This window comes from Ricinus communis, chromosome 5 (assembly GCF_019578655.1).
Source record: "Ricinus communis isolate WT05 ecotype wild-type chromosome 5, ASM1957865v1, whole genome shotgun sequence".
Lineage (NCBI taxonomy): Eukaryota > Viridiplantae > Streptophyta > Magnoliopsida > Malpighiales > Euphorbiaceae > Ricinus > Ricinus communis.
In genome coordinates, this window is record NC_063260.1 from 27,983,014 (window position 1) to 27,995,224 (window position 12,211).

The following is a 12,211-nucleotide window of genomic DNA, read 5'->3' on the forward strand; positions in this document are numbered from 1 at the left end:
TAGTCAGTAAATGAGGTTATTGCAGATACAGTTTTTGTTACAGATGATTTGTAAGGTCAAAGTTATGTATACAATACATTTCTATACTTCTCAACTTTCCTGTTAACAGTTCAGTTCATGTACACCTGCAGAAAACTAAAGCTAATATGTGTGACAGTGTAAAGATGCTGGCAATCACTAATGTACAATGCTGCATCCTTTTCAATCTGTATCATCACCTTCATTCTCTAGTTTTGAATTCCTGAAAGTGATTTTATCTCCAAATCAGTCCTGTTTGCATTGCCAGAAACCAACAGAGAAACAGCCTCATCAAAACTATTTCTTCTTTTCTTGCACTCTGATTCTGCGGTCCCTTCTGCCAAAGCCATAAGCTATGTAAGTGAAGGACATGTATGCCACTCTACATTCAGCTGTTTTCCTACAAGTATAAAGACAGAAAAAAGAAAGGATAGAGGGAGAAAGTATTATCCTGGTGTAGCCTTGTGAGTTTCCTTTTTGCCCTTAATTGGGAATTTAGTTCATCATATAAGAGTAGCATTTTGGGGCGTATCTCACAAGTTCTATGACTATTATTCCCTCAAGAGTTATTCTCACCAGTTCAGTAGTGAAGCAGAACCTGTATAATATCACAGCTCCTTTTGGCAGATTTATAGAGAGAGATGAGAAAGTATTTTGTAGACAAGTTTGTGAAGTGAATCACAGAGCAATGCTTTACAGGTGACTTTTGCTACACTACATTAAGCAGAATCTTGAAAATAGGAAAACAAAAAAATAAAAAGAAGTACTAGTAGTTCCAGAGGGGAAGAGGATGTTCGTAATACTGAAACTGGAAAGAATTGATTTTATTTATAAGTAATGATTGAATACATTAACAATGAGGGAGGACACTCAGCACACAAGTTGGGTGCAATGGTGACATTTGCTTATTTATAAGCCTTAATCAATTGTAATTTTCTTTCTTTCTTTTCTTTTCTCCATACTGAAGCTAATGATATAATTTTGACTAACAAAAAATTGAAATGAGATGAATTTCAGGGAAGTAAATCTATACTTCTGGGTTATCTCGAGGATTTAAACCATTATTGGAGCAGGTCGGATTGCAAGGGTAAGGACAATCTATCTTCTGGAATGGAATCCTGTCATAAAACCAATCTCCAACTGCCTTTGCAATTTTCTGCATGATACATTTTCAGAAATGAAAACAAATAAACTTTTATCAGCTTCACAATAACACCAAAACTAGCAAATGAGGCAATGATGGCAGATTGAATAGGAGAAGAATTGCAGTTTCGTACAGTTTTACTGAGTACTGGAGAGTCGGCCATGAACCATGTCTCCTGCGTTTCAGTTTGGCAGTGGGCATAGCAAGAGTCTATGTACAGTCCTTTAGAAGAAGAGTTGGCTGATCTATACAATGCACTCAAGAACCGCATCCGAAAATCTGAAAATAAGCCCAATAAGCAACATTCTCCAAACTTTTAAATGTTGTAAATGCTGTGCATAACTTTCCTCTGACCCCCGTCAACTCCTAATTTTGGCACATGGAGCCTCCTATGTCCAACTATGCACAACAACAGAATATACTTGGAAAAACAGCAATACCAAATTAAAGGTCTGAGCCAATTTATGACTGCCTCAGTTTGCAGCATGTCTGATTCGGCAATTAACATTTTTCTTTCTAATTTTTTTTGAAGGAATTACTAATTCCTGTTCTCCAGAAGACCCAAGAAATTGTTCACTGCAACTAACTAAATAGAACTTTTGACCTTAAAAAGTTGAATAAGTGTGTAATAAAGATGCTTCCAGTCACCTTGCATAGTTTTCAATTGAATAGGGGAGCAGTTGTTTATGTCAAGCTTGCAGCTGTTCCAGGAGCCACGGGGATCAGCAACACCCGGTGCCAAAATGTTCTTTATCTAATCAATGGAATAATGTAATTATTAAGTATAGGAAGTAGAATATTTCATAACTCATACTGAAACGACATGGCTGATGCAAATGATATACAAACAACTGTCCTATTATTGTATAGACATATTATAGCAGAGTTTGATTAGACAACACAACCATTTTTTTGTAAACTCAAAGCACTTATTCACATAACCATGTACTTATAGACAGCTACAAATGCCCTCACCTGCCATGAATCATATGCTGCATTTAGAATAAAAAGCGGTGTTCGTATTTGCTGCACCAGATATTGCGGGAAGAAACACTGTGAATTGTTGACAAGTATCAGTAAGACAATAAAGGAAATGGTGAAGATATAAAGCAGCATCAAGAAAAACAAACTTACCAATGCAGGTTTCAATCTTGAAGTACAGGACAGAGGCAAATTTTTTGCGGATCCCTGCAAAAAACAAAATTTAAAAAAAAAATTATACAAACAAAAGTCTGAATCAGGAATCTACTCTTCATTCTAATAGAATTTTCCTGTCATTTTGAAGAAGTCCCTTTCAAAGACTACTATCTGGTTTTGAACCATATCATGAGAGGCACAATTAGCAGAGCTGATTAAAAATAGCAATCCAAATGAGGAAGTGGTGAAAGAGGATATACATGCAACGAAACCACTTCATTGAAGTAGGTTTGTATGTGCGCCGCTCCAGAAACATCCCTCCTGTTATAAAATTGTAGGAGATTAAATTGCAGAAAGACATGACATAGTTTTGGATATAGCATCAGGGTATAAGTTCCCATCAATGAGCTTACGCATTGATAAAATAACCAGCATCTGAAAGGCATTTTACGTTAGTACCCATAGGAAGGAGAGCTCGGAAGCCATCGCAATGCAAAATGGAAGCCAGTCCACCAGCTGAACAGCCAGAAAGAAGAGCCTGCAAAGACATATTGAAAAGTCAACTTTTAAGGTATCAATGAAAGCAACAAAGGGGAAGTGGACAAATCTTTGAATAAACCTTACATTTTCAGCATTTTTCATTCCTTTAGCTAATAGCTCCTCAATAACGGCAAGCCAAATCCTTGCTCCTCTGAAGTGAAGATTAGTAGCCTGATCAAATTACTATGTGATTAAAGAAAAAAAAATTCTGAAAATGTTAAGTGGGTTCCTGCTAAGTCTTTTCAAATAACTTACAGGATTGACCGCTTGCACATCGCCGGTAAAAGATGACCCATCACAGTATCTGATCTTAACTCTATTCCAATTGTAGAAATCTATAAGCGTTCAGGTAAAACACAATCAATGTTTTAAACAGAATCAAAGTTTAAGGGAAGGGTGTGCCAATCAGATTGAAAACAGTTCTACATAATAAAAAAAATAAAAACTTGGTGATACCAGGATTATATCGTCGCCTGTTGCTCATAATCCCAGAGAAAGCAATCTGAGGTCCCATTTGCTTGGAGGAACCTAAACGAGTATTCTTACGGGAAAGGCACGTTGTTATATTGTTGCACCATCCTCCTCCCTTAAAAACAATGAGAAAAGATTGAATACAAAATCCAGTAGGTCATGCCTTCATGCAATATATATGATCTAATAAGACCTATAGAAGAAAAATAACTGATTTGCATCCATCCTTTTATGTTTCCTAAATTTATACTGTCAAAAGTTTTTAATTCTTAGATATAGGTATCCAAGGAGTTGAATCAGAGAAACCTCGTTTCAGGGAAAAATATAATAAAATAGATTTTCACTTCATATTCCACATACCAATTACACAATTCTGTTTTTGTCTCTTTTAGTTTACTGAAAGAAATGATCCACGTTCAAGAATACAAACCTCAAAGTGAACCAGCCAACTATTAATGCCCGTACCAAACCCCTTATCTAAATGATAGGCTGGGGGGCTTCCATCCAAACAAACTGGACACATATCAAAATTCAGAAAAATTACAAATTTTTATATCAAAACGCAAAGTAATTTTAAAATAATTTAACTGATTGATATACACTAACCAGCTCCTTTTGCTACCGCATTTTTAACATAAGTAATTTCTACAAAAAGGCCTTCTGTGTTTGTCAACAATAAAACACAGGCTAGAAGAATCAACCATTGGCCTAATCTTGAATCCACCATCCTGTACACAAACAACAAAGTTGATTACTTGAGCATAATCTGCTTAACAAAAAGAAAATAAAATATCAAACACATAAATAGCACTAAGAAGCAAACATTACGAAATAAAGTAATACAAATTAGTGCCTGATCATTAGAGAACAAAAAACAAATTACATGAGCAACTATAAATCTTTTTGTTGTTATTAGTAGCTGTATATTGTAAAGAAATCCAATCACATAATTGAGTTATCTGGCAATTGTACCAAATAAATAATAAAAGAACCCAGAAACGAGGAACCAGAGCAGAATCTAGAATCAAAATTAAAAAAGTTCCAATCTTTATTCTCTGGTAGAATGACTCAAAGCACGAAAATAGACACTGCCTATCATTCTTTCAATGGAAAGAACAGTAAAAATAAACTAAAAGCAAGACGAATATAAAAGAAACATTAAAATTCTCTAAGCATAATATAAACTACCATAATAATCTCCAAAAGCAATATTTAGCTATTATGCTATATAATATATCATTACAACAAAGAAGAACCCAGGAAAACTGCAATGCTGGATAACTCATTTCGTATAGAATAGTTTCATTTCTAGTTCCAATAAGCTTGCATCATGCTAATATTACTGTCGGAAAGATACCAGAAAAACAAAGAAACGAAAAGAAAAAGATGCTTATTATATAATACATAAATGTATATATATACCTGCGGGAGACAAATCTCCAGATGGAAGTTATTACAAGGGAAAGTGAGACAGACCCAGTTCAGTGCATTGATTTTTAGCGCTAAAACAACAAGCTTTACTCGAAACAATGGTGAGTAGTACTACAGGTTTCTTCTCCTTGCAGAGAGAAAGAGCTGATTTTTCATTGAAAAAGTGCTTTTATAATGCGTAGTTGTTTTTTTTTTTTTTTTTTTTTTTTGTGTTTTATTTTCTGCAGAGAACCCAAGAGCCGACACTCATTCGCGGAAAATTCCTATTTTAGAAAGGAAAAGATAAAGGTAGGTGCATTTTTTATAATATTCAAAATGGGCTTTCGTCTCAAGTCATGGGCCAACATACCGACCCGAAAATACAGCGGCTAAAACCATGGAGCGGCGTTATCGGATTAGGCGCTCTGCACTTCGAGAATGTGTGGCGGGCAAATAATTTTGTTAATGTAATCTTTTTTAAGAAAAAATAAATTTATTTTTTAAAAAATGGAAAAGAAGTTCTATTTTGGCAAATCAGATAATGAAATTATCAAAATAAATCTAATAATGACATTAATAGTGACTGGCCATAAAAGAATTTCTATAAAAAGGAGAATATTAATTTTTTATTCTGATTATTCAATCTTTAATTGGCCAATTGATAAAAATAACCAAATTCACATATTCTTTTTTCCAGCCAAATTTATTAAATAAATGTAAACTCAAGATTGAAATAATTTATAAAAAGACCAACACTACTTTCTATTGCAATTATCTTTTTATATTCGTTAAAAAAAACTTATCGAGGGATGAAATAAAAGATTTGAAGATAAAATTTTATTATTTTTATATGATGTAATATAGTTAAAATTAAATTTAAAATATATTTTATGAGAATTAAACCCTAAATAAGGAAAGAAAAAAAAAAGAGCATATGATAACAAAATATGAATGATAATATTTTGTCCTGTTATATTAGTTTCATTTGGCTAAAGTTATCAGCCTTTCCCATTTTCCTAATGATATTATTTTGAGTTATCGTATGCCTACTTTTTGTGTTGACTTGTGACATAACCCTTTTCCCTAATTTTAGAAAGTGAGAATTCTTTTTTTAATAAATTATATTGAATTTATTTTTTTTATAAATGTGGTGTTTTACATATTACTTACACTTTTATCTTTAATAATATTATTTTAAATATTAAAATTTATAGAAATTATTTTTATTTGATCAATATATATTTCAATTATTATTTATAATAATATGTATATATTAATATTTTTTATATTATTATATATTTTATATTACATATTAAATTAAAATAAAATAATACTTTTTCACCCGTTTAAGTCTAGCTGAATTAGTAAAAAATTTTATTTTTTAATATAGTAGTATCAAATTTGAAATCTATTTTTATCTCTTTTAAGACTAATTCTCTAATAAAAATTTACAGTAAGTCTATTAAAAATATATTATTATTTTCAATATTAACAATTATTATATACTAATCATATTTCTAATTTAAACAAAAAACTTTCAAAAAAACAACCCAACCAAGGAACACAAGAATAGTTAAGGGGAAGTGTTGAGGACGTGGCCAGTTGTAATTGAAACAAACATATGGGAATGTCAGCCACATGATTAGCACGAGGGCCCACTATTTGTTATACGTGGTACATACCCATTCGCTTAGATTTGTTCCCTGAATTTAGTTTGGCACGTGATTGGCGGTGATTTAACTTTTTTTCTTGTAATGGGACCCATTACGTTTTGGTGGCGATGCACTAACGGTTTTCTTATGATTCTAGTTACGCCGTTATCCAACCACCAAATCCTTTTTATTTCTTTTAGAATTAAAAATAGCTAATTTAGCTCCTTACAAAATTCATTTTGCTCTCAATAATTTTTAATTTTTAAAATTCATTGCTACTTTCTTTACATATTATAAAATTTTATTTTTATCTTCAAATTTTTATTAAAGACCAATCATTTTAAAAATTTATTTATTCTACTTTCAAACACTAATTTTTAATAAATGATCATTATTTTTATATTAATACCTTTCACAAGTCAATGATGAAAATTCAACTTTTTACTATTTGAATAGAAATAAATGGGTAGAAACTAGAAAGATAGTTGAAATTTTAAATTTCAATCTTTGTAAATTTAGTATTTAAAAAGTAAATTTTTTGATTTTATCTTAAGTTGTAAATTCTTTTTTTATTTTTAAATTTGTTTTCTTAGAAAGGTCAAAAAATGGTGAATTGATTGATATGCTAAAAAAGTTTAAGGGCCAAAATCAATGTTTATTCTTTTTTTTTTTTCTTTCTTAAATGAAATAAAAACCATCCAAACCAAATGTAAGTGTCAGTAGAGCGTGCATTACTCGGCTATAAAAGTATGTCTAAGGCGCGTGGGCATGGGCGTTGTAATCATTATTTTTTATTTTTTTGTTCACATGAAATAATAACTGTTTTCACCTACTTCAATTCTGGCAAACGTTACACACTGGAACCTGCTGGAACCCACATCTGCGTTTATGGAAGGAAGCTGCTCATCTAATTCTACTGCTTGTATTATTATTTTAGTTATAAAATTAATTTTTTTATTTTTTTTATTTTTTTATTAATTTATAATATTTTAAAAAATAATAATAAATTAATTATTTTTATTATAATTTTTATTAAAATCTTATTAGTATAATAATTTTAAAATATTTATTTATTAGTTTTAATATTGTATAAATTAATATTATCAATATAATCGATATTACTTAAAAATTAATTTATTAGTGAATATAATATTTAAAGATATTATTTTCTATAATTAGAATTATTATCTAATTAGAGTATTTGTTTGGCAGGCTACTGTAAGTTTTCGATGAGATCTCCTTAAACGAAACTAGATCTTGTGGAATCATATTGAATATTTGACGACATATTCCGTGTCTTACTAAAAAACCGATCCTTGTTTACCAACCTCACATTGTCTAACCAATTCCAATTCTTTTGAATGAGAGAAAGAAGTGAGGAATCCTCTTTTCAACTCTGACTCTCCCTTATTATTAATATATTATTTTTTAGAATTAGAATGAGTGTTCAATTAGAAGCGTAACTTATTAATTAATAAATTAAATATACATGTCAAGATAATAATCCTATATATCAAAAAATAAGCACATATACCAAAATAAATTTAAATTTTAAAAATTAATATATATATATATATCTTATGTCTCATATAATATTCTTAAAAAATATTTTTTATTTTTAAAAATATTAAACAACAGTTTATATAAAAATATTATATATAGTGTTAAATAATAAAAATTAAAATAAATTATACTATATTATTCAATTCTATTAACAACCTAAAATAGACCTTGCAAAGAATGATTAACTTGTAAATTGAATTGGAACCGGACTAGTTCGGTTTACAAATCAATCTCCAATTTTAAGGAGAAAGAATCATTTAAAGTTTAATATTATATTGAATCTAAACCGAATATGAATCAAAACCGTCAATCTATACTAATTTAATGCTAAAAGAAAAAAAATTAGATAAAAATATTGATTAAAATGTGTAACTTATATTAAGATTTGACCTAATTATGACTTATACACAAAGTATTGAATATATACTAATATAGTACTTGATATTGTATAAATATTTAGTTAAAACTCAAATTTAGTTAGCATTTAAAAGATAATTAAATTAAATTTTGATTCTTATCTCTTATGATATTTACATTATCATAATAAAGATTATGGAAAATGTAAAATAAATAAATTAAAGGGTTTGATGAATTTATTTCTTAAAGAAATATAATTTTTAACTTAAATTTTAATTGTTTTTTTCCAAACTTAAATCAAACCTAACTCAACTAAACTATAATTTGAATCATAATGAACTTAAACCTATATATTCGTCCCGAATCATTCAATTCTTAACTATAAAACCGAACATTCTATATGCAAGCCGATTCAATATTCAACCTCTAAATAGATGAGGACCGATTAAGGCTATTGATTAAGTTAGAAGTCTTGAATCTCTCGTATAAATTTCGACTTTGAGACTCATCTTTCTCGTATCCAAAAGTTATGATTATTAAGAAAACTAAATCAATTAACGACTATTTTTACTTTTATTATTTTTCATTAATGTAGTTATTACTTTATTTAATATTAAAATGATGTCTTTCGCAATAGTTTAAAAAGGTAACGTACTCAATTTTATAGGAAGTTTAAAATTAATATGTTAGAAAATAATAATATTAACTAAAAAGGTCTATATCTTTTAATTCATATGGAATTAATATCAAACTATTTTTATGTGTAAATTATTTTTTATAATAAAAAAAATGAAGTAATACTAAAAAGCGATAAAACTCTTTACGAATTAAGCGAATAACTTGATGGTAGTCCACGAATGATGATAGACATGCATAAATCTTGAACAAAGACGACAAAAATGTAGATTCCAATAAAATGGAGGGAGTGGCCAATTGCATTCATGAAATAAACAAGAAGGTGGGTTGCGATAAGTGAAATTAATGGACCAAAGCCACTTCAATCCTTTTCCTTTTCCTTTTCCACTCGTATATATATATAATATATGGTCCCAAAAACAAAATAAGTTAAACCACTTTGCTACGAAACTTTTCTAACTTCTCTTTCTTTCTTTCGTTTTTTTTCAAAGTTTTGTTGCCTTTCGAATTTGATTCTCTAATACTTATAAAGTCCTTTTCGTTTGGTATGATGTCAATTAGTTGTTACTTGAAAGCATTGAAGTTGTTGCTCCAAGTTTTATAGTATCTTCTTCTCAACTTTCTGTTTCTAGACTAACACAATTTTTTATTTATTGTTTCCTCAATGACATCTATCCATTTATCAGTCGTTTTTCATTATATGTAAATACTCCAGTTATAACTTCATATTCCCAATTCAGTTTGTTTCTACTTGTCTTCTTTGAAAAATTTGGAGCTGTTTCTTCATTTGTCTATGAAGATTCCAAGAAAATGGGGTTTTTGATTATGTTAACATCCTTAATCTTTGTTGGCATCTTATATTTGTATAGTTATATAAACCATTCTTTGAGCTTTTAAGGAAATGTATCATTTTTCTTTCATATGATAAAGAAACAGAGTCTTTTCATGCGAGCAATATGGTTGTACATCTATATAAGAAAAATGATTAACCACCACCACTTTCTGTGAGGAAGAGAAAAAGAAAAACAAACAAACAACTTTAAAAATGATAAGGATTTAATTTGACGTTAGATTCCTATTTAAATAAGTAGTTTTCTCTTATTTATATAACTAAAAAAACAACGAATTTTCCTGTCCTCATTTTTAACTAGAAAAATGAAAAAGAGTGCATGGCTTAATGTTGAAGGATGATGACCTAATGATGATTTAATATTGGGTTACCAAGAAACAAGTGACAAGTGGCGGGCGAACCACCTTGTAAATTATACCCAACTGAAGCTATGGAATGTGATAAGGAATATGACTAGTTTTGTGCAAATGAGTGGGTATATTAGAATCTGCATGCAAGTCAATCATGCTAATTGATGCCATTCTCAAAGTCTTTCACACAAAAAAAGAGAAGAAGAAATAATTGAAACTAAGTGCACACTGTCAACTTATACGGAAGAAGATAACTATAAAGTAATAATGCTTCTAATTTTATTTTATGTCATCACCAACTGCATAATTAAGATTGAAGGGAATAATTCTGGCTCTCTTCATTAGGATATATGATGAGGGATGGTCCCCACTAACATATTGGCAGCGGAGTGCCACCAACCTTTATGAATTGGTTGATGAGATGTAATTAGTAGGGTTTCAATTCAAGCCTTCCCCTGTTACATGCTTAATGCTAACGTAACATTGCTATCATATCAGTCATTTTCACATATCAGAAAATCAATTTGGCATTGGAGATGTGATAGGCAACCAATGGGGTATTCTTCCATTTCTAGTGATACACGTTCCTTAAAAAATGACATCCTTTTCTTTTCGACTTTCATAGGATCAAGACCGTGAGCCCAATCCATTTTATATATTTAGATGGACTGACTTTTTTCTTTTCTTTTCTTTTTTGAGCGCATGAATCTCCAAAAACTTGATATGGCATCGTCACCCAACAGCCGGAACAATATTAGGCTCATCGAGAATTAGGGCCAGTGAAGAACTGAACCCTGTTATTGAAATGAATTAAAGTTGAACAATTGCATGAAATTAAAAAGTTAGGATATGTGATATCTTCGAGTGCAAATGCAGATGAACAAATTGGTATTGAAAATGTATCCTACGATCGCAGGCATAATAAAAGGCAGCTTGTGATGCATTAACTAGAAAAGAAATTACATCAGAAGCGATAAGGATGGTTAGAGAATTTGGCACCAAAAAAAAAAATAGGGAGTAAACCTAGTAGCTTCTGCGATCCAATCTGCCCCCTTGCTTGTGCTTCTATTGACAAAGCAAAACTGAATCGTCCCAAAACATCCATAAAGATTCCTACTACCTTGGGACTATAGAGTAGAATCAACTCAAAGGAGGGTGGAGTGAGGTGTAACCATTTATTTAGCTAATGGGGCTGTCGTTTTATTGACAAACTTTGTTTTAGTTTCGATTGAGTAAACCCAAGGGGCCCGAATAGCTCTACTGCTGTTGTTCTTTTAATTGGGGTCTCCTAACAAATAGGGCCTAGCACTCTGAGAAAACCCATCATCTTTCCCAAATATTAATTGGTAAACCCAATTCATAATTCATGCATGCACATAATACCAATTATGAGAGGTAATATCTTGAAAAAATAATAAAAATACCAATATATTTTTTTCTCATTTTTACTATGTTAAAATATTAAAATATTGTATTCAGACTTTTTTTCCAAAAATACAGTTTTGATTATTTTTTTATAAAACAACCAAAGAACAATAAAAAAACAACTATACGCATCTTTTAAAAAATAATATATTTGAAAATAAAATTTAAAAAGCAAAAATAATAATTTTTTAAATTAATTTTAAGATGTTTCTGAAAAGTTTGCTAATATCTTCATAAAATACGGGAGATTGAGCTTAATGCATCTAAAATCCAAGCCAAACCACAAACCTAAATAAGAAAGAAGGACAACCACAAATTATATAGTTTGAGTATTCTACAGATAGGTATTTTATTTAAAGATGATGTACATATATCTCGCATTTCTCTCATCCAACTGTCCAGTGTATTTAGTAGGATGGAGATCCTCAAGGATAAAAAATTTCATCAATCCTTATCTCATCCAGTCTTCTGAAAACATTCAAGTGTTATGGTCCATTTTATTCATATCTTCGCAATATAACTATTCTATAACCAAGAATGGTTGCTAAGTGGTACCCTACTATATATGTATCACAGAAGGAAATAATAAATTAGTAAGCCTTATGACTTTTTTAATGGTAGTTTGTTTGCTGGATGAACCGAGTTTGTGCAAGTGTCG

General features: G+C 30.1%; 1 protein-coding gene across 1 annotated transcript; it reads right to left on the minus strand.

Moving 5' to 3' along the window:
- Nucleotides 1–5,048, minus strand: LOC8280114 (pectin acetylesterase 8). Its single transcript, XM_002519865.4, has 14 exons — nucleotides 4,733–5,048; nucleotides 3,917–4,038; nucleotides 3,741–3,823; nucleotides 3,296–3,425; nucleotides 3,095–3,174; nucleotides 2,924–3,010; nucleotides 2,713–2,837; nucleotides 2,560–2,620; nucleotides 2,297–2,350; nucleotides 2,138–2,215; nucleotides 1,811–1,916; nucleotides 1,296–1,441; nucleotides 1,052–1,174; nucleotides 1–355 (listed from the first exon to the last, which is right to left on the minus strand). The coding sequence occupies exons 2-14, from the start codon at nucleotides 4,035–4,037 to the stop codon at nucleotides 254–256; spliced, it is 1,296 nt and encodes a 431-aa protein (XP_002519911.2). The 5' UTR covers nucleotide 4,038; nucleotides 4,733–5,048; the 3' UTR covers nucleotides 1–253.
- Between the last annotated feature and the right edge of the window lie 7,163 nt (nucleotides 5,049–12,211).

Coding starts and splice junctions, on each gene's coding strand:
- LOC8280114 (XM_002519865.4), bottom strand. CDS start 4,037: ATGGTGGATTCAAGATTAGGCCAATGGTTGATTCTTCTAGCCTGTGTT. Junction 3,011..3,094: donor ATGTGCAAGCGGTCAATCCT/GTAAGTTATTTG, acceptor TAATTTGATCAG/GCTACTAATCTTCACTTCAG. Junction 2,838..2,923: donor GAATGAAAAATGCTGAAAAT/GTAAGGTTTATT, acceptor ATGTCTTTGCAG/GCTCTTCTTTCTGGCTGTTC.